Here is a 24,058-nt window from a genome sequence, read left to right on the forward strand (position 1 = left end):
GCAATAAAAATGAAAATGGTTTGGAGCTATCCTGTATATCAAATCACCGTGGAATAAAATCAAATCAAATCTGGGCTAAAAATATTGATAAAAAAAAATTGCGCAAAAATTATGCTTTAAAATAACCCTGCTATGCATCCATTAAGGGAAAAGAGTCTCCTACGCTGAATGTGGGGTTAATATTCTATGTGTTTTGGGTGAGGATATTCCTGTCTCCAGCGCGGTTCTTGCTTCTGTCTGCTAGTCTCCTGAAATGCATGCTAAAAAGAATTCCCGGCATCTCCCTGTCAGCTTTTAGTCCAATAAGGAAGCCACAGATATACAGCACATGCTGCGGCTTCTCCAGCCTGGCTGCTTTCTGAAGGATCAGGACATCTGCAGTTACAGGAGAAGCGTGTGCGGGGGCCTTGGTCGCCTCTTCTCTGCAGCCAATGTTGGTGTACACAAAAGCCTCGTCAATGTGTGCCTAGTTCGAAATCCACTTGCTGATCTGTGTTAAAAAACAGAGGCAAGAACAGAAGAATGGCCTCGGGAAAAAATCAGCATGGCATGTATAATGGATCCAAGCCGAGCCCTCCACTATCGCAGGAATACACTCATGAACTGCACGTCAAGATGTGTAAGAAAATTGCTCAACTAACTAAGGTAAGATACCGAGCATCCCATCCGTCATGCCACCCAGCGTGACAAAAATCCATGAAATAGGCATCAGACAGGGGTACGATATGCCAGCACGCTCGTATGTCGTACCCCTTTCCATCCACTTGTGATTATCGTTACTTAGTATGCTTTTCGAATACTTCATTTAACGTCCTTGAAGACGTCTCAGACTTCCGTCTACATTTCTTCGTTTTGCAGAATAGTCATTTATATCCCACAGGTATTTACCCAAGAGGATACATTGCCGATGAAACTTGTTTTCCTCTCGTAATTTGTCCTTTATCGGATTGTCAAGGGTGTAAATGTGTCTCATGTGAATTTTTGGGGTAAAAATGCCCCATGCTAATGTATTATCCATATTTAAAATGGTGCAGTGGCAGTGCAGTAGAATAATACCGTAGGTGATAAAATAATAGCCTGCCAAAGTCATTATATATTTCATTTACATGATCGACGAGAGGCATAAACGGACGTGGGCTGATAGAAAAATGTCACTTGTAGAGACATAACATTCAAGAGAATGTTTCAGTGTTAACAAATACATAGTTATCCAAATACTATAATAGTGTTTTTTTTAATTCATTTTATATCTATTTATATTCTGCTGTATATTAATTGGACTGGTACAATAAATCCGAGGGCTGAACATCTCCGGTCATACGTCAACTGATTCAATATCTGCAGAAGATTTATGGATTTCATAATGTTTTGCATTTTATATAGAGTTGAGCGTCTCTCCATCATATCGACATCTATAAGAGAGGACATAGATTGTGTTCATTTTCTAGGAATATTGCACACACACTTGATGGACATTGCCCTGCGTGAGTCATAGATGGTAGTAGTGAATACTCATTTTGCACAGGATTTTATTAATGCGCCATAGAAATGTTTAAAGCTCCGTTTCCATATATCTAAATGTTTGAAAATGATTTTCTAACTTTACTTAAAAAGTAATGTAACACTTATTTGTAATCTGGAGTCACCAAATACTCCAGAAGTTTCAGGGCCCAAATTCAGAAGTAATAATAGTTAGACTATCGGGTCGGTCGTCAGAAACATCGTAAATCACATTGGTACTAAAACCATTAAGGCTATGTTCACACATATTGGGTTTTTCAGCGTCACAAATCTGCAGCAAAACCTAATCTCTGGCCGGAAATCAGCTGCGTTTTTTCAGCGTTTTTTTTCACTGTCCTTCTGTCTCTATTTATGCATGTACATAAAGTTCTGTGAAAAAAAAAGAACCCCATTCTATTTTGCCATCAAAAACCCTGATGCAAATTTTGGTTCATTTGTGATACATTTTTTCAGCGTTTTTTTCACTACCAATTACTTCCTATGGGTGAAAAAACGCTGACAGAAGTGACATGCTCTATTTTCCAAAAACCCAACCAAGGCACAAAATACGCATCAAAAAAACCATGATGTGTGAACAGACAATTCTGGTTTCTCATAGACTTTGCTGCTACTGCAAAACGCAGCTAAAAATTTGCATAAAAATCTGCAGCAAAAAAACGCTGAAAAACCCAACATGTGTGAACATAGCCTAAATGTACATGTTCTTTTTTTCAGCATGCAAAATATTTTTTATAGATCAGCAGTTTGTGCTCTGGAGCGTCTCTTCTTTCTTGTAACTGTATGCAGCCATCATGGATGTGGATGGCTGTCACTGGTCACCCAGCACACATGCAAGCAAAACCCCCCATTACACTCAGAGCCTAGGTTTGTTGTATGACCCGGGAGCTGCTGATATTTTTTCCATTTTTTTTAGAGACGGTGCACAATCATTCTCTCAAAAACTTTCTGTTAAAGTTGGGATCCCCAGTTTCATTTTGTTATGATCAGGTGAATGGGACAGAAGTTGCCATGCTTAGTACAGGCGCTAAAGTAAAAGTATGGTGCTGTACCATGCTTTGCTATAAAGAGGAGTAAAAAGGGTCTGAACAATGTTGCCCCTTCAAACAACTAATTGTTGGGGGTGAGAGCAGACCCAATCTAAGGATGGGTCATCAGTTTTTAAAGAACTGGATAATCCCTTTAAAGGGAACCTGCCACCAGAAAAAACGCTATTAATCTCCAGATATGGGGTTAATCTGCGGCTTAATAGTGTTAATAAACCAGCCAGGCTCATACACTTACCCGAACGCTGCGGGGAGAAAATGAACGTTATTCTCCCTGGCAGCGCTCCGGTTATAGCCACGGGGCGGCGACGGCATGGGTTCAGATACAGAGCAGCGGCTTTAGCCATGTCACTGGCCCTAACTGACGCTGGCTTTGTATTGGGGCTGGCTGTTAGTCAGGACTGGGTGCGCGGTTACAGCCGCCTCAGAGCAGTGACTGAACCCGCCGATACCACCCCCGTGACCGAAACCAGAACCAGTGTGAATAAAGTTAATTTTCTCCTCGCAGCGTTCGGGTAAGTGCAGGCACCGGGCAGGTTAGTAACGTTATTAAGTTGCAGATTTATCTCATATCTGCAGGTTAAAAGCATTTTTTCTGGTGACAAGTACCCTTTAAGAATACATTTCAGAGGTAGGTGGGGTCTAAAGTACCTCTATTTTTTTTTTCTTTCACCACTGGATAGGTATCAGTAATGTATATTCCCCGTATGTAGTAAAATACTTACCGATGACCGTCTTCTACTGTTTCCAGCGCTGGTCTGGTCCGTCTCCGCCATCTTGTAACCGCAGCTCTGACTGACCAAAGTCGCTACTAATCGTCACTATTTCTCTTAGGGCTGTTTCACACTTCCTTATATTTCCGGTACTGGAAAAACCAGTACTGGAGATGTCCGTCTGTCCGTGTCTACCTGTGTGGCATACGTGTGGCAACCGTGTGCCGCCCGTCTGCTGCATCAGGATCACACTTACCGGCGCCAGGGAATCAGTGGTACTGAAGGCATCTGTCATCATTGTCCCCTGCTGGTGCTGCATTCAGCACCAGCAGGTAACAATGTTAACAGTTGTATTCAACCCCTGCTGTGTCCAGCAAGTGTAAAAATAAGAATAAAATAAAAAACACTTATACTCACCTGTCCGATATACTGTCCAACACTGTAATCCATCTGACCAACAATTCTGCATCATGGTCTGCGGTGGCTTAAGGCGACCGCACACACTGAGGAGCAGAGGAGAATGATTTGCTCCAGCGGGCCCCTAAAATGTGCTGAGACGCTGATGCAGAATTGTCAGTCAGATGGATTACAGCGTGGGACAGTATCTTGGACAGGTGAGTATAAGTGTTTTTTATTTTATTCTTACACTTGCTGAACACAGCGGGGGCTGAAAACAACTGTCAACATTGTCCCCTGCTGGCGCTGATTGCAGTGCAAGCAAGGACCAATGATGACAGATGCCTTCAGCACCGGGCGCTTGGGAACAGCACTAACTGTACCGCTGATTCCCAGGTGCCGGTACATGTCACACTGATGACACACGGATGTTATCTGTGTATCATCAGTGTGGGACATTTTGCGGCCCGTGCAGTGTGAAAAAAATGGACATGTCAATGTGTTTTGCCCACGGACACACGGTCCGTGGAAACACACTGACGTGTGCAGACCCATTCATTTGAATGGGTCTACGTGTGTAAGTGTCTCCGGTACGTGTGGAAACTGTCACCACACGTACCGGAGACACTGACTTGTGAAAGAGCCCTCAGTGTAAGTCTATAAGAGCCTCATTCTGGCCTCGTTTTGGCTCTTATAGATTTACATTGAGAAGTGACTTTCGGTTCTCCCAGCAAACAGTGGAATGATCTGGCAGGTCACAACTCTGGTCACATGGTGCAGAAGACAACCAGAGCGGCACTGGAAACAGCAGAAGATGGTATCCGTTAAGTATTTTGCTACACACAGGGAACAAACATTACTGATATCTATCTGCTGGTGAAATAAAAAAAAAAGAGTGGTGATTTAAGGATAGTCATAATATAGCTAATTAAGCTTAATACATTAATTTAGTATGTAGCACGCTTTTCCAACACTGCAGTCTGGCTCCCTGCTGTTCCTAATATGGAAGCTTTCAATATGATGCATAACGGTATGTAGTGTGCCCCCCATATGCTGTATGTGCAGAGTGTGTTATTCAGTTAATATTGCTTCAAGGGAGAGTATTCACAGAGCCACTGAAGGGCCTGTGCACACGTGGCAGATTTGTTATTGTGTTTTTGATTTTGCAGAATTTCTGCACCTATTATTTAAATAGCTTTTTTTTTTTACATGCGTTTTTGTTGCATTTTTGATGCGGCATTTTTTGTCTTTTTTCTGTGTCATGCTTTAAATAAAGCTGATTTGTTTTTGATACTTCCTGGTATTTGGCTTTGACAAAACTTTATTGCCATACTTATGTGCGGATTATATGCGTTTTTAATGTGTTTCCACCACAGAAATACACTAAAAACTCATGTGCGCTTTTTAATGCGGATTCTGCGCATCTAATGTCTATAGGGAAAGTCCACAGAGAAAACTCAGCATGCCCACATGACAGATTGATATTTTTAACACACACCACAGGTCAGATTACACAGTGTAAATAAGAAGTACAGTGGGCAGGAGATTTCTATAAATCCCATCCACTTTATTGGAACTGTAAGACGCAGCAAAAATCCAAAACGTCAAAAACGCACAAAAAGCTCATGGTTCCCGCGTAGCCTTAGGCTATGACTACACAGCAACTTTTTTTCCATCACACATCAAAGAGTGCACTTCGCTACATTTGCAGCAGATTGAAAGTGGATGTGGCTGCCTTGCAAACCGCAAATTTCCAAAACCGCAATATGCAAGTCGCACAAAAATCGAAATGATGTTTGCATTCGAAAAAAAATTATATTTGATAGGAAAACTTTCAAAAACGATTATACAGCGATTCTGCAGTTCTTCTGGATTTTCAAACTAAATATTTCAGCCTCATCAGGTATAAGAAATAAATCTAATAATATAGGAAATCATTAGGAATCATGTTTGAGTGTGACCATATCATCTGTCTTTGAGGAGTTCAGGTAGGTTCATAAGGGCACATCAAAATTGTTCAGAGTTTCATCCAGAAAAGTGGGACTAATTTTTTCTCAGATGCTATCCGTATGCAAACCGTTTTTTATACCAGCTATTAATCATTTACAGAACCATTTGCAGTTTCATATATTACAGATTTGCATACGCGTAACACATACGTATAATGCATAGGTATCTGCTGATCCCGGGTACGAGCTGTCGCACAAGGTGAGGGAAGGACTAAGTTCACAATGACGGCAAGAGGGGGGGGGAGCCCAAAAACTAGGAAAATGGGGAGTAGAGACCCCTAGGCAGATCTGACAGTAACCTTGACTCCCCTAACATCATTAAATAGGTTCCACACCTATCGCCGAGCAGTGAACCTAATCCCTGAATGCCCCTAGTAATAGGCCCTAGATAGAAGGGGATAGGGTGAGCACAAGTCAGCCCCCACTGCAGCTAAAGACAAACTGGTAGACAGACAGGGGAATACACTTAGCTTGAGAAGACACCAGAGAGATCCCGCCAACCATCCTCCAAGGGAACTCCAAGAAGGCACTAGCCGACTACTAGTGCTTCAAACCTGGACAGAGGGAAATAGAGATATCACCGGTGACTCTCTGAAGAGACTGAAGGTATTTAAACATCCAGCAAGGGTGTGTCAATTAGCAGCAGAAGGTAGAGGTCACTACTAGGTCCTAGAGGGAGAAGGATATCACTACACTACAGAGATGAAAAGATCAAGAAGGTGTCTGCAGAGCCAAGCGCAATGACCTTCTACAGTTGGATTCAGAACGACTGTCTGTCACACCTGACACACCCGTGACACCAACATATCCTCGCAGCACACAGTGTGTGCATTGGGGAATTCATAAGCCTGCAGTCACACAGAGTGACTGCAGACTTATCATTTTAGACCAAACAAACCCTTTAAGGATGGGATCAAAGGTTGCAGCATTTCTGCGCTGTATTATTAGAAATTGGAAGCTGGTATGTTTAGGCTAGCTCGTCGTTTTGCCCGGACAGACGCTCTTTAACATTTTATTCCTTTTTGCCATGATGGAAACTTCTCTACTTATTTCCAGGCGCATAACTTTTTCAATGTCACCTATTCATTCTTTGGAAAAGATCTGTGAAATGCAGACAAATTCCCAATTTATCTGTGTGTGATATATAAAGAATACTAATGTGAAAATGTTATATGTCATTGTTTTGAAAATGAACTTGATTGCAAAACACTGTTTTGACAGAACTATAAATTTATCTCTGAAGATAGAAGTGCACAGAATGACAAACAGCTGAGTCACAATGAGCAATTATCCTATTATTCCTCCTCAATGGACACAGCCCCTTCATGTATTTTTTATATTCCAAATTACTGCTGGATGAGGTATAATAGAAATCATTTTTACCATCCAGTATGTAGATTTGTTTTTGCAAATATGAATTTAAATAGATTCTGGTGAACAAAACAAAAATCGTCATAGAAAACTACAATGATTTGCAGGGGTTCCACACTTTAGGGTATATTCATACTACATCTCTTTCCAGCAAGTCTGCTCTGAATTTGCCTGAAAAAACGCTCCAAAAATGATCAAAAAAATGAACATATGCATGTCAATGTAAAAACTATTTGCTGTTTATATGTTAAGGCTTTTGAACCACTTTAGGTTTTAAAAGACACCAAGTGGCTAATCGAAGTGACCTTGTTGCACACCAGTCCCAAGTATCTCGGGGCTCTGCTTCCTTCCCCTCGGTCCTTTGCCGTCCGTTGTGCTCCACGTCAGGTTCTGCAGATTGCCCAGTGTCGCTCAGTGACATCATCTCTCTAATCCTATTTAAAGCCCTGTGTGAAGATCTGGGGTCTTCCGTGGGCGTAACGCTACTCAGACAACACAGGGTGAGGGTAAAACAGCGTTTATCAGTACTTTATTGAACCACAAAGTGGACAATAACCACACAGAACAGTCCCAGCAAATCCCCAAGATGGTACAACATAACACAGTCTCACCCTTCCTTCTCCGCCCGCCTGGAATAGAACAGCCGCGACTTTGGAAACTTCCAGGGCCGACTACCTCAAGCAATGGCCCCCCGCTTCTGGTGGGCCCCCACAGTGCCAAAAGTTTTGTATATATGAGTGATAGAACTGAAATTACCCCACAGACTACCTATTGAGCTATGTAAGTACCCTACTCAGAATTATCATTATCTATTCTAATTGACATTATCCCGTTTTCACAATATACTCCCCATTAAACCACTTTGCTGCTGATTTTGCTTTAAGGACACCACTAGTATATGACCCATGACACATGGGAGATTTATTATACAGTATACAGTACAGACCAAAAGTTTGGACACACTTTCTCATTTAAAGATTTTTCTGTATTGTCATGACTATGAAAATTGTACATTCACACTGAAGGCATCAAAACTATGAATTAACACATGTGGAATTATATACTTAACAAAAAAGTGTGAAACTACTGAAAATATGTCTTATATTCTAGGTTCTTCAAAGTAGGCACCTTTTGCTTTGATGACTGCTTTGCACAGTCTTGGCATTCTCTTGATGAGCTTCAAGAGGTAGTTACCAGAAATGCTTTTCACTTCACAGGTGTGCCCTGTCAGGTTTAATAAGTGGGATTTCTTGCCTTATAAATGGGGTTGGGACCATCAGTTGTGTTGTGCAGAAGTCTGGTGGATACACAGCTGATAGTCCTACTGAATAGACTGTTAAAATTTGTATTATGTAAAGAAAAATGAGTGGCCATCATTACTTCAAGAAATGAAGGTCAGTCAGTTCGAAAAATTGGGAAAACTTTGAAAGTGTCCCCAAGTGTAGTTGCAAAAACCATCAAGCGCTACAAAGAAACTGGCTCACATGAGGACCGCCCCAGGAAAGGAAGACCAAGAGTCACCTCTGCTTCTGAGGATAACTTTATCCGAGTCACCAGCCTCAGAAATCGCAGGTTAACAGCAGCTCAGATTAGAGACCAGGTCAATGCCACACAGAGTTCTAGCAGCAGACACATCTCTACAACAACTGTTAAGAGGAGACTTTGTGCAGCAGGCCTTCATGGTAAAATAGCTGCTAGGAAACCAATGCTAAGGACAGGCAACAAGCAGAAGAGACTTGTTTGGGCTAAAGAACACAAGGAATGGACATTAGACCAGTGGAAATCTGTGCTTTGGTCTGATGAGTCCAAATTTGAGATCTTTGGTTCCAACCACGGTGTCTTTGTGCGACGCAGAAAAGGTGAACGGATGGACTGTACATGCCTGGTTCCCACCGTGAAGCATGGAGGAGGAGGTGTGATGGTGTGGGGGTGCTTTGCTGGTGACACTGTTGGGGATTTACTCAAAATTGAAGGCATACTGAACCAGCATGGCTACCACAGCATCTTGCAGCGGCATGCTATTCCATCCGGTTTGCGTTAGTTGGACCATCATTAATTTTTCAACAGGACAATGACCCCAAACACACCTCCAGGCTGTGTAAGGGCTATTTGACCAAGAAGGAGAGTGATGGGGTGCTACGCCAGATGACCTGGCCTCCACAGTCACCAGACCTGAACCCAATCGAGATGGTTTGGGGTGAGCTGGACCGCAGAGTGAAGGCAAAAGGGCCAACAAGTGCTAAGCATCTCTGGGAACTCCTTCAAGATTGTTGGAAGACCATTTCCGGTGACTACCTCTTGAAGCTCATCAAGAGAATGCCAAGAGTATGCAAAGCAGTCATCAAAGCAAAAGGTGGCTACTTTGAAGAACCTAGAATATAAGACATATTTTCAGTTGTTTCACACTTTTTTGTTAAGTATATAATTCCACATGTGTTAATTCATAGTTTTGATGCCTTCAGTGTGAATGTACAATTTTCATAGTCATGAAAATACAGAAAAATCTTTAAATGAGAAGGTGTGTCCAAACTTTTGGTCTGTACTGTATATACAAAACTTTTGGCACTTGAACTTTACATTTTGAATACTATGCTATAATAATATTGAGAATAATCATGTCTTTAAAAATATCCTTTGTATTAGCACTTTATTATTAGGGAATGGGTGCAACAAAAATGGATATTTATGTCAGTGTCTAACCATTACTAATTGTATTCACGAGGAGGCTTACCTATATGATATAGATCTGTGAAGGATAGTTGAATTTTGATTTTGAAAGTACCTGGATTTTTACTTATTTTTTAAATTGGATTGAAATAAAAATTGTTTATTTTTAAATATAATCTTCCTTCAAAACTAGACCTATTTAGTGCTAGTGTTCACTCTCATGTAAGAGACAATCCTTTCTTGAAGGGCCGATCACAGGGTGTTCTGCTGCAGTGATCGCCAGAAATCAGGAGTATGATGCACTAGAAACAAGTGAGTGGCACATTCTCCTGCAGTGCCACCACTGGTAAGATGAGGCATTACACAGGGCCCAGTGAAATCAATGGTTTGTCCATGTAACACTTGGACATGCCAGGTCCTCCAGAGTGACAAACACTTTTTGTGGCTGCTATCTACTATAACTAATTTGAAAATTTCCTTTTATGAACTCAAAATTCCTTAATAAGGTAATTAAATGTGAGTTTCTAGACTAGACAATTTCTTTATGTTTGGTTCCTTTGAACTTGGGATAATTTGGATATTGCAGCCTCAATGACTATAAAAATCAAATCAGGTAATAATTACAATTATTATAACATGCCACTAACTCCTTGACAACATCCACTGTAAATCTACAGCTAGCACTGAAATTGTGTAAGATCACAAGTAGTGGAGGTGGTGCTGATTGACAGTCACCACCCTAGTTTCAGAAATTAACCGCATAGATGCTGATGTCAATCGTGACTGCAGCAGTTAAGTGGTTAACAGAGATGAGTGGACCAATCCCCGAATGATTTAATTTGAGTGAAATTTGCACATTTTTTAAGCAAATTTAAACACTTTGAGATTCGATTAACGATTTACACAAAAAGAATTTGTCTGGCACCATTTCCCACACCTCTGAAACATCAGAGATCGGGATTGGGCTAATTTCTTTTTGCATAATGCCCTGCAGCAATGACAGCAGATGATCACACCTTGTACAGTGGTGCTCCGTATCTGGGACATCACAAATTAGTGGTTCTCATCAGAGCACAGTCTGTACGGCAGAATCATTTTCCATCTCCAGAGTCACTGGGTAAGTCTCTCACTTCTGTAGAGTGTAAGCTCTTATGGTCAGCATGGTCCTCTCTCTCTCCTGTACAGTGTAAGCTCTTATGGTCAGCAGGGTCCTCTCTCTCTCTTTCTCTTTTTCTCCTGTAGAGTGTAAGCTCTTATGATCAGCAGGGTCCTCTCTCTCTCTCCTGTAGAGTGTAAGCTCTTGTGGTCAGCGGGGTCCTCTCTCTCTCCTGTAGAGTGTAAGCTCTTCTGGTCAGTGGGTCCTCTCTCTCTCTTTCCTGTAGAGTGTAAGCTCTTATGATCAGCAGGGTCCTCTCTCTATCTCTTTTTCTCCTGTAGAGTGTAAGCTCTTATGGTCAGCAGGGTCCTCTCTCTCTCTCCTGTAGAGTGTAAGCTCTTATGGTCAGCAGGGTCCTCTCTCTCCTGTAGAGTGCAAGCTCTTATGGTCAGCAGGTCCTTTCTCTCTCCTGTAGAGTGTAAGCTCTTATGGTCAGCGGGGTCTTCTCTCTCTCCTGTAGAGTGTAAGCTCTTATGGTCAGCGGGGTCTTCTCTCTCTCCTGTAGAGTGTAAGCTCTTATGGTCAGCAGGGTCTTCTCTCTTTCCTGTAGAGTGTAAGCTCTTATGGTCAGCAGGGTGTTCTCTCCTGTAGAGTGTAAGCTCTTATGGTCAATGGGGTTTTCTCTCCTGTAGAGTGTAAGCTCCTATGGTCAACGGGGTTCTCTCACTCTCCTGTAGAGTGTAAGCTTTTATGGTCAGAGGGGTCCTCTCTCCTGTAGAGTGTAAGCTTTTATGGTCAATGGGGTTTTCTCTCCTGTAGAGTGTAAGCTCCTATGGTCAACGGGGTTCTCTCACTCTCCTGTAGAGTGTAAGCTTTTATGGTCAGAGGGGTCCTCTCTCCTGTAGAGTGTAAGCTCTTATGGTCAATGGGGTTTTCTCTCCTGTAGAGTGTAAGCTCCTATGGTCAACGGGGTTCTCTCACTCTCCTGTAGAGTGTAAGCTTTTATGGTCAGAGGGGTCCTCTCTCCTGTAGAGTGTAAGCTCTTATGGTCAATGGGGTTTTCTCTCCTGTAGAGTGTAAGCTCCTATGGTCAACGGGGTTCTCTCACTCTCCTGTAGAGTGTAAGCTTTTATGGTCAGAGGGCTCCTCTCTCCTGTAGAGTGTAAGCTTTTATGGTCAGCGAGGTTCTCGCTCTCTCTAGTAGAATCCTCAGCACCTTTTCTTATTTGTGGCCCCTATCGTTGTGGCGTGACGCATGCATGATGTCTCGCCTAGTAATCAGAAGAGGTGTCAGTGATACTGGCAGGTGTCTGATTCGGCAGCCACAGAATCAGGGATCAGGGTCCCACTAGTCAATTCATTCATATCTAAGTACTTTGGTTTCACCTGCTTCCTCTCCCCATAGCTAGTCCCCTGCATAAAATTTAACCTATAGTCCTTAGTCACATTTTTTTTAAATTAAGAATCTATATTTGTTTCCTATTTGGAATTTTCTTAATATAGAACTGACTTTATTCGATGCAGTTATACGCTCGGGATGTCCCATTGATTTCTTTATTTGTAGCCATAAGGAGTCAATAAACAAATAAATAAGGAGATAAATAGAGAGAAAGCACTTCATATACTGTAATATATTAAGAGTGTCATATGGTGCAAGCTGTTCCACTGTCATCAACCCACATTCCCTCATGAAGTCATAAAGTGCCTTTAGACAATGAGATTTCTCCCAATAAACTGTATACAAACTATATACAATTTGATTAATGCTTGTTTATGGCGCATCCACTTGAACCAATGCAAGCTGTATGGGAACAGGACTAGATATGGGAGAATCGATTTGCAGGACTCTGGTCCATCGGCGGGGTCAGTAATCTGTGACCACTGGACGGGAGACCTGTGAATCTCCACTGACCTCGCGACATTTCTGTCTCTTCTTTTTCTGGTGCAGCATTATCCTTGCGAGATAACACACGATTTCGCACCAGCATGGCTAATCAAGTGGTAAGAAAAGATTCACAGGTCTTCTGTCCAGCGGTCACAGATTACTGACCTGGCCAATGGAGCAGAGTCCTGCAAATCGATATTTCCATCTCTAGAGAGCCCCTGTACACTCTTATATACAGATTAATAGAAAGCTGTATTTAAGTCCCGAATCACCTCTGCATAACACATAAATTGCTTATATTATGTCCAATGGGAATCGCTGGTCTGGATCAGGCACCTTCTCTCTCTTCTGACGATTATCGTCCTCCTTCTCTGCTTCGTGTGGATGACGCGTCCTACATCATCTACAGTGGTGGCCAAAAGTATTGGCACCCCTGCAATTCTGTCAGATAATACTCAGTTTCTTCCTGAAAATGATTGCAATCACAAATTCTTTGGTATTATTCTCTTCATTTAATTTGCTTGCAAGGAAAAAATACAAAAGAGAATGAAACAAAAATCAAATCATTGATCATTTCACACAAAACTCCAAAAATGGGCCAGACAAAAGTATTGGCACCCTCAGCCTAATACTTGGTTGCACAACCTTTAGCCAAAATAACTGCGAACAACCGCTTCCGGTAACCATCAATGAGTTTCTTACAATGCTCTGCTGGAGTTGTAGACCATTCTTCTTTGACAAACTGCTCCAGGTCCCTGATATTTGAAGGGAGCCTTCTCCAAACTGCCATTTTGAGATCTCTCCACATGTGTTCTATGGGATTCAGGTCTGGACTCATTGCTGGCCACCTTAGAAGTCTCCAGTGCTTTCTCTCAAACCATTTTATAGTGCTTTTGGAAGTGTACTTTGGGTCATTGTCCTGCTGGAAGACCCATGACCTCTGAGGGAGACCCAGCTTTCTCACACTGGGCCCTACATTATGCTGCAAAATTTGTTGGTAGTCTTCAGACTTCATAATGCCATGCACACGGTCAAGCAGTCCAGTGCCAGAGGCAGCAAAGCAACCCCAAAACATCAGGGAACCTCCGCCATGTTTGACTGTAGGGACCGTGTTCTTTTCTTTGAATGCCTCTTTTTTTTCCTGTACACTCTATGTTGATGCCTTTTCCCAAAAAGCTCTACTTTTGTCTCATCTGACCAGAGAACATTCTTCCAAAACGTTTTAGGCTTTCTCAGGTAAGTTTTGGCAAACTCCAGCCTGTTTTTTTATGTCTCGGGGTAAGAAGTGGGGTCTTCCTGGGTATCTATCCTACCATACAGTCCCTTTTCATTCAGACGCCGACGGATCGTACGGGTTGACACTGTTGTACCCTCGGACTGCAGGGCAGCTTGAACTTGTTTGGATGTTAGTCGAGGTTCTTTATCCACCATCCGCACAATCTTGCGTTGAAATCTCTCGTCAATTTTTCTTTTCCGTCCACATCTAGGGAGGTTAGCCACAGTGCCATGGGCTTTAAACTTCTTGATGACACTGCGCACGGAAGACACAGGAACATTCAGGTCTTTGGAGATGGACTTGTAGCCTTGAGATTGCTCATGCTTCCTCACAATTTGGTTTCTCAAGTCCTCAGACAGTTCTTTGGTCTTCTTTCTTTTCTCCATGCTCCATGTGGTACACACAAGGACACAGGTCAGAGGTTGAGTCAACTTTAATCCATGTTAACTGGCTGCAAGTGTGATTTAGTTATTGCCAACACCTGTTAGGTGCCACAGGTAAGTTACAGGTGCTGTTGTTTACATGAATTAGAGAAGCATCACATGATTTTTCAAACAGTGCCAATACTTTTGACCACCCCCTTTTTAGGTTTGGTGTGGAATTGTATCCAATTTGGCTTTAGGACAATTCTTTTTGTGTTTTTTCATTGAAGACAAATTAAATGAAGATAATAATACCAAAGAATTTGTGATTGCAATAATTTTCAGGAAGAAACTGAGTATTATCTGACAGAATTGCAGGGGTGCCAATACTTTTGGCCACCACTGTACATAGTGTCCTCCATCATGCTCCTGCGCAGGTGCACTTCTCTCTGCCCTTACAGTGGAAAGTACTGTAATGCGCATGTGTGTCACCCTGGCCTGGATGCCACAAATATAATAAAGCTGTGTCTGAGAGCAAGGGGGAGGTTCTCTAGTCAGGGGAACATTAGCATGCAATACCTCCTGTCTAAGGCCAGTAGGGGGAGCAGGCTGCCCCTATAAAAGCTGGAACTGGGGGCGGGGTTAGAGAGAACTGGACGACCTGTCTCAGGACTGAGAGGTGTCCCAGAGCAGAGAGGGATAGTTGTATTGCACCCTAAGAGGAAGTGTGGCAGTAGGAGAGCCACAAGCCAGAGACAAGAGGCAAAGTGAGCCTGTCTTGGCAGACAAAGAACTCAATTTACCAGACTTTGGTGTCTGAGGCTGTGAGGATTCCACGTCCTGCAGCAGATAACCAGTCCGCAGGGGACTGTATGTTCCTTGGCCTAAGAAGCCCAGAGGCTCTGCCACAACAGAAGGGACCAGCAAAGCCGTGCCAGGCCGGGAGTAGAAAGGAACCCACGTTGCAGGCCATACAGGCGAGAATACACGGTGAGTTCAGGACCGTGGGCTGTTACCCTATAAGGAGGAGATAGCCAGAAGGAGCGCAGAGAGCACGGTAGGCCTACACCCTCACCCTGACCCGGGCCAATTTCCCAATTGCTCTCAGACATCTAGGTCCCCTCCTAGCCGGGACTGTTTGTGGGTCAGTTCACCTGTTCTAGTAAAGACCCTGGACTGCAACCTGTTGTCTGTGTGCTCCTTGCTCCTCCAGCACTATTAGCACTGGGACTCTCACCACCATCACTCCCACCATCCACTACACTGCCCTGGGGCTGCACTCTTCCCATGGGGAGTCACACCACCTCAGCCCCAGCGGTCTGCCCTGCAGCAGCGGTTCCTAATGAGCGCAAATCCACGGGTGGCGTAGTCGGACGTTAACAACAGCACATAGCAGACTACCACTGGCCTGACCACCCTGAGCCACGGAACCGGGTTGCCACTACTACCCCCATCGTTCCCCTATTGCCCGGATCCGAGTGTCCCACGGCCCAGGGGGCGAGTCACATGCGCGGGAAAAGGGCGGAGTACGCCGGTCCATGCGCACTGCAATACTTTGCTCTGCTCTCGTCAGGACAGAGAGAAGCATGATGGAGGACACTGTATGGATGACGCAGGACGTGTCATCCACAGGAAGCAAGAAGAGATGCATGGCGATTGCAAGAAGAGAGGAGGCACCAGATAAAGACCAGCGACGCCTATCGGACCGGACCGTGCCGTGAGTATAATAAAAGCTCTTTTTTTGTGTTATAGACAGCGCATTGGGGACTTATATACAGCATTCTAAAATTAAGAATATAGGGGGGTATATAGGATTCTGACCCTACTTTATATGGGAAAAACCTGGTGACAGGTTCCCTTTAATTGTATCATTTTCTCCCTATATATCATGCATATTGTTGACAGCACATCCGATGTACACCGAGAAATGTGCTGTCAACAACCAGTATTTGATGGTCCGTATGAATAATTCAATCTGACATTAAATCGATGTCAGAAGCTCATTGCCCATGTGAAAAGGGGGATGTGATGCCGCCAAAGATTGTTTTAATGACCGGCATAAGTGATCCAATTAGTCGGGTAAGGAGTCGGACCCTTCTGCTCGTTCGTTGTCTGATCGTTTGCTGATGTTTGGATAGGAGCGTTTTGAAAAACACTTATTTGCCCATTTTCAGCCTATAAAATGGGCCAATGTTGCCCTGTATATATTTCTCGTAATAGGATGCATTTGTGGGTCTGGCTCTATCTAGATTATCATGTAATAACCCCATGTCAGTCTGTTTCCTTACTGCTCTCTTTTACCAGGTATTGAGGTCTGAATGTGATTTTATCCTCTGCAACCCTTTGGTTCTGGTTTCCGCCCCCACAGCCATAGTGATTTCTGTGTATGACATGATTATAACCTCAGTATTCATTCTTGTCAACAGCTCGATGTATGCCGAACATAATAGAGATTTGTGATTTCTGTGCTTCCAGCCCTGCCTCTATTCCAGACTGCCCTACTTATGTTGACTTGTTTTCCTTCTGATCAAAGAATGTATATACCATTGAATTTAACACTATACATCCTGGACTTTGTCATAACCCAGTACGGTTACTTACAGAATTGAGAAATTCACAAAAAAATATCAGAATCTTGTGTACATTAAACAAAACCGTCAGCACATTTCTACATACGGAATTAATGGTATAGTTGAGTAGGCTACTATCTTCCAGTAAAAATCATACTTTTTTGTAGCACTGTACCAATCATGAGACATCTACTGTGCAAGTGAGATGAAAATCAGGCTAAAAGTGCACTGGGGACATGACATTACATTTGGAAGAAGTAGTCTACGTACCCTAAGTCCAGTTCCTGCTAGATTTCCTTATGGCTTCTACACTAGATTCCTGGCATATCAGATCTTTTAAAAAAAGAAGAATTGAGCTAAAAGATTTGTAGGACCCTGATCTAGAGGCCACTTTGCTGTCCGTAGCTGATAGACCAAGAGCCCTGTGAACCTCTTCCTACCTCTGGACATCTCCAGTGCCTTTTCTGATTAGTAGACCCAGCGTAACATCATCATTGCATCATGACATATTGACGTCCTTCCTGTTTCTGCTAATTAAAAGAACCATTAGGGATGCTGGCTGGTAGGAGGAAGTTCTCATGCCTTGGCCTGGTAGTAACAGACTGTCCCCAGGTCCAGGGTCCTGGAAACCTTTATGATCAGCTCTACAAAAAAGCCATCATTTTTTAGTTGGGACAACCATACCACTACTTCAGGTCCAGGGTCCTGCAAACCTTTATGCTCAGCTCTACAAAAAATCCATTATTTTTTGATGGTGATAACCTTACCACTACTTCAGGTCCAGGGTCCTGCAAACCTTTATGCTCAGCTCTGCACAAAAAAACATCATTTTTTGGTGGGGACAACCATACCACTACTTCAGGTCCACGGTCCTGCAAACATTTATGCTCAGCTCTACAAAAAAGCCATCATTTTTTGGTGGGGACAACCATACCACTACTTCAGGTCCAGGGTCCTACAAACCTTTGTGCTCAACTCTACAAAAAAAGCCATCATTTTTTGGTGGGGACAACCATACCACTACTTCAGGTCCAGGGTCCTGCAAACCTTTATGCTCAGCTATACAAAAAAGCCATCATTTTTTGGTGGGGACAACCATACCACTACTTCAGGTCCAGGGTCCTGCAAACCTTTATGCTCAGCTCTACAAAAAAGCCACCATTTTTTGGTGGGGACAACCATACCACTACTTCAGGTCCAGGGTCCTACAAACATTTATGCTCAGCTCTACAAAAAAGCCATCATTTTTTGGTGGGGACAACCATACCACTACTTCAGGTCCAGGGTCCTGCAAACCTTTGTGCTCAACTCTACAAAAAAAAGCCATCATTTTTTGGTGGGGACAACCATACCACTACTTCAGGTCCAGGGTCCTGCAAACCTTTATGCTCAGCTATACAAAAAAGCCATCATTTTTTGGTGGGGACAACCATACCACTACTTCAGGTCCAGGGTCCTGCAAACCTTTATGCTCAGCTCTACAAAAAAGCCACCATTTTTTGGTGGGGACAACCATACCACTACTTCAGGTCCAGGGTCCTACAAACATTTATGCTCAACTCTACAAAAAAGCCATCATTTTTTGGTGGGGACAACCATACTACTACTTCAGGTCCAGGGTCCTGCAAACCTTTATGCTCCGCTCTACAGAAAAGCCACCATTTTTGGTGGGGACAACGATACCACTACTTCCATATGCACATGGAGACAGGTTTCCTTAAGTAGTGCTGCACCAAATTACTCACTGTACTCTATATTGTAGATTTAGTGCCCCCGTTTTAGTCGAATTTATTTTCCTTTTTAAAATGTAAAAGACAAAGACACAGGAAGGACACTGTTCCTCTACGAAGCATAATCATAAAATACATCCTTAATATAACACACAATTACCTCTTGAAAGCTTTCAGGCACCGGATCACATATTGATTTTCATTCAGAGCACAAATAATGTATCTTTAAAGTAACGACAGTATAATGTACGGTGTCCTTGGGTTTGGGCAGTTCTTCGAACATTGCAGATCTGAAGAGAAGGTCTTTTTTTTGAAGTTTGATGTGTTATAAAACTGCTCAAGGCTGACTCATCCCGCAGCGATGTGTATGCAGAAGAAAGCAGCTCTGACTCTTCTTCCTTGTAAATTACGAATTCCTTAATACATTGACATTAAGCAGAGGTAGTTTGACCTTTAATGACCTTTATACATAAAGTGCTTATTTATAATTTTTCTTTGTCATTTGTAATGGAAATGGTGCTCAGAATTGATGCGGCCGATGGTTCATGTATACAGAGTGTAAGCAACTAATGAAGATGACGGATCATAATGGACCAATACTATTCAGTTATAATATCATGCCACTTACCCAGGGGAGATCACTGGTATGCTGCTGGAGGGAATGCACATCGTAGATTAGAAAAGCACGGGTACTAGACAGTATACATTGCTGTTCAGCCCTATTCTGAGCAGTTCTGTTGTATTATAATGCTGCACAATTAAGGCAGAATATTATCGGGACAGGTGCCAATTCATATACAACCTATTTCTAAAATAAAGCTTTTAGTATGGTTTTACAAAGGCAATATGATTGAATATAGTCTATTTGTACTGCTTTGTAGTGATTTTATTGCTCTATTATTTAATTGATGGAGCCACTTTATAGAGGACCTTTCCCCAAATCTTCCATGTAGAACTGGACACACAGTGTAATAATGGCTGCAGAGCGGAATAAAGCATTTTCTTTGTTTTAAATTTTGCCTCTCTGTTGTGGAAATATTGTTTTGGTACCTAATGAGTTAACTTTTGTTAAGTCCAAGTTGGTGTTATCAGATATATTATACTGCATGTCTCCTCACAGGGGGAAATTCATCACTGCTCACATTACATTTGTAGGAGGCTAGCAGTCAGAGGTGTGCAGTATATACATCATAAAAGATACACTGGGGCTGGAGCATATACATCACATAGAAGACACTGGTGCTGTAAAATATACATCATATAGGAGACACTGGGGCTGTAGAATATATATCACATAGGGGACACTAGGCTGGAGCATATACATCACATGGGGACACTGGGCTGGAGCATATACATCACATAGGGGACACTAGGCTGGAGCATATACATCACATAGGAGACTCTGGGACTGGAGCATATACATCACATAGGAGACACTGGGACTGGAGCATATACGTCACATTGAAGACACTGGTCCTGTAAAATATACATCATATAGGAGACACTGGGGCTGTAGAATATATATCACATACGGGACACTAGGCTGGAGCATATACATCACATGAGGGACACTGGGCTGGAGCATATACATCACATAGGGGACACTAGGCTGGAGCATATACATCACATAGGAGACACTGGGACTGGAGCATATACATCACATAGGAGATACTGGGACTGGAGCATATACATCACATTGAAGACACAGGTGCTGTAAAATATACATCATATAGGAGACACTGGGGCTGTAGAATATATATCACATAGGGGACACTAGGCTGGAGCATATACATCACATGAGGGACACTGGGCTGGAGCATATACATCACATAGGGGACACTAGGCTGGAGCATATACATCACATAGGAAACACTGGGACTGGAGCATATACATCACATAGGAGACACTGGGACTGGAGCATATACATCACATTGAAGACACTGGTGCTGTAAAATATACATCACATAGGAGACACTGGGTGCTGTAGAATATATATCACATAGGGGACACTGTGGCTGGAGCATATACATCACATAGAAGACAGGGGCTGTAGAATATACATCACATAGGAGACACTTGGCTATAGCATATTCATTATGTAGGGGACACTGGAATGGAACATATACATCACATAGGGGACACTGGGGCGGGAGCATATACAGCACATAGGATATATTGGGGCTGCAGCATATACAATAGAAGACATTGGGGCTGGAGCATATATATCACAGAAGATATTTGGGCTGGAGCACGTACATCAGAGGAGATACAGGGGCTGCTGTGTTCACCTATGAGAAGGGAGCGTGACACGCGCTAACTCCACCCACAAAACACATTGACACACTGCCACTAGCTGCGTGCGCGTGTTCGCAGTGCATAAAGGAATTAAAGGGCTGGTGGCTGGCAAAACGCGGTCGTTGGCCCAAGTACTGCGGTCCCCGAGTATCATCATTGTCAGCAGCACATCTCCTGCTTACACAGGATTCTTTACTGTAAGAGCAGAGACACTATAGAACTCTCTGCCAGAGGAAGTGTTGTGGTGAATTCACAAAATGAGGACAATCAAAGCTGGATGTGTAATAATAGTAATAGTTGTATTTGCTAGATTTCTGGAGGGGCTTCGAGGGTCTACTTTATTCTGATTGATAAATAGATTTTTTTTCCTAAGATGAGGTGAATCAGCTTTTGTATCATGGGGGATTTGGTTTATTTTTGAACAACTCTGCAGAAGAACTGGATGAAGGGGGTGGATTTGTGCCTTACAAATGTTGATACTAAGATGCAAACGATTGTGTGTAGTAGAATATTGTATTTTGCTGTATAATGTAATCATTTATTTGTAAACCAACTTCATTTTCCAAACAAATTTAATACCATCTGCATCTAGAAAAAGTTACATGAATCACATTGTAGTCAATGAGCGGAGTAATAATATACACATATTTACATCAGTTATACAAAGCTTACAAGGAAAGCTGCCTTCCAGCCACCACGTCTTCTAGGCTCATTTCAGAAACCAAGATTTCATGCAGATACACTGTCACATATTTATTGTTACTGGTAATGAACACTCCAGGGCTGAATAAAACTGCAGATAAGCCAATGTATGTCAGGAGCATTGTAAAAAATAAATCATCGAGGGCAACCTACTATGTCCCAGACAGCAAACAGAGAATTAATTACAGAGCACAAATCCATATAAATTGGTATTTATGGAAATTCATTATCCCACAATGGGCACCACTAGGGCTCTGTTCACAATAGCTTCTATTGATAATGAAGCCAAAACAGATATTTTTGCAAGCACACAGACAAATACTCATGGACCATGCAGATTAAAGATCTGTCAACAAGTTTTTGCTATGAAATCTACAAGCACCATGATGTATGGGCAGAGGTCCTGATTCCAGTGATGTGTCACTTACTGGGCTGTGCCATTGTTTCAATACAATCAACGTTTTAAACATCAGGAAATTCTCAATAGAGGACAAGCTTCCTTGTGCCTTTTAGTCCAACCCCGCCCCCAGCACTGATTGGCAGCTTTCTGTCCACTATACAATGAACACAGAAAGCAGCCAATCAGGAGTGTGGGTGGGTCTATACAGAGCTCAGCATTCCCAGCTCTGCTGGATCTACAGCAGAGAAAACTGTGATTCTATCACAACTGCCGCACCCAGTAAACTAAGTGATACATCGCTAGAATCAGGGTCTCTGCCCCTACATAATGCTGGAGTCAGATTACATAACAAAAACCTGCAGACAGATTCCCTTTAAAAGAAAGCTATCCTCAAAAAAACAACCTATTGTTTAAATTAGGTTTTGTGTATTATATGTATTACTTTGTTAAAAAAAAGCAAACTTAGTAATCTTGAAGTTTCACAATGGCCACTGGTGGTTTTTTTAGGCTCTGTCCTTTCATGAAGAGTTTTCAGCAAGTCTTCACATCATCAGAGGCAGAATTACACTGACAGGTAACACCTGTGTACACAGCTGATAACACAGGACCCACCATTCTCAATAGGTGATATCACAGCTGACCCTGCTCCCTCTCACTTAACGAGGACTTGTTACATGGTCAAAAGTGGACAGTTTATGCTCTTATTTTATCCCCATCACTCCCCTGAGTTTGCTGGGGTTTTTTTTAATATGCCCTACGGTTCTAGAGATACAAGCCGTTTTAATTCGTAATTTTGGGGGTCTTTACCAAGGGGATGTGACTTTCAGTGTAATAATGCAGCAAGTCACACCAACCGAAGAATATTGTGAGCACCACCCCTTTGGTAAAAACCATAAAAAATAGCACTTAATAAAAAAACACATATCTCTGGAATCATAAAGCAGATTAAAAATAAAATATTGCATACGATCATTTCATGCTTCAATTCAAACTATAGGGTCGAAGTTTGATCACTTCTGCTAATGTATATATGTTGTTTCCTGAAACAGCAGGAAGTTAGAGTCTAAATAAGCCCCAGTGGCTGGTGTGTTAATAAAGATTATGATATGGAAAAAAAAAATTAACAACAATTTTAAAAATACATTTAACACAAAAAACTTTTTTCAAAAATGGGTCCCTTTCTGATGATACATTGCCTTTAGAGAGGACCTTTCACCAAATTGTTCATGTTGAATTGGACACACCATGTAATTCTGGCTGCACAGGTGAATATAACATTTTTTTTAAATTTTATTTCTCTTCCCTGATGATATTAGCATTCAAAGTATTTGGCACCTCATGTGTTAAGTATACTGTACTGTATATAACAAAAATTAACAAAAAAGTATGAAACAACTGAAAATATGTCTTATATTCTAGGTTCTTCAAAGTAGCCACCTTTTGCTTTGATGACTGCTTTGCACACTCTTGGCATTCTCTTGATGAGCTTCAAGAGGTAGTCACTGGAAATGGTCTTCCAACAATCTTGAAGGAGTTCCCAGAGATGCTTAGCACTTGTTGGCCCTTTCGCCTTCACTCTGCGGTCCAGCTCACCCCAAACCATCTCGATTGGGTTCAGGTCTGGTGACTGTGGAGGCCAGGTCATCTGGCGTAGCACCCCATCACTCTCCCTCTTGGTCAAACAGCCCTTACACAGCCTGGAGGTGTGTTTGGGGTCATTGTCCTGTTGAAAAATAAATGATGGTCCAACTAAACGCAAACCGGATGGAATAGCATGCCGCTGCAAGATGCTGTGGTAGCCATGCTGGTTCAGTATGCCTTCAATTTTGAATAAATCCCCAACAGTGTCACCAGCAAAGCACCCCCACACCATCACACCTCCTCCTCCATGCTTCACGGTGGGAACCAGGCATGTAGAGTCCATCCGTTCACCTTTTCTGCGTCGCACAAAGACACCGTGGTTGGAACCAAAGATCTCAAATTTGGACTCATCAGACCAAAGCACAGATTTCCACTGGTCTA

General features: G+C 42.5%; 1 protein-coding gene across 2 annotated transcripts in view; it reads left to right on the plus strand.

Annotated features, from left to right (window-relative positions):
- The first annotated feature begins 227 nt into the window (after nucleotides 1–227).
- FAM184B (family with sequence similarity 184 member B) overlaps nucleotides 228–24,058 on the plus strand; it is a 132,605-nt gene continuing 108,774 nt past the window's right edge. For both annotated transcript variants that reach the window (XM_073657128.1, XM_073657137.1), the window contains exon 1: nucleotides 228–645. In XM_073657128.1, the coding sequence (XP_073513229.1) occupies nucleotides 523–645 (123 nt within the window). In that variant the 5' untranslated portion in view covers nucleotides 228–522. The remainder of the gene's footprint in view (nucleotides 646–24,058) is intronic.

Source organism: Phyllobates terribilis, unplaced genomic scaffold (genome assembly GCF_046119375.1).
Source record: "Phyllobates terribilis strain yellow unplaced genomic scaffold, ASM4611937v1 Scaffold_1__5_contigs__length_1240528914, whole genome shotgun sequence".
Lineage (NCBI taxonomy): Eukaryota > Metazoa > Chordata > Amphibia > Anura > Dendrobatidae > Phyllobates > Phyllobates terribilis.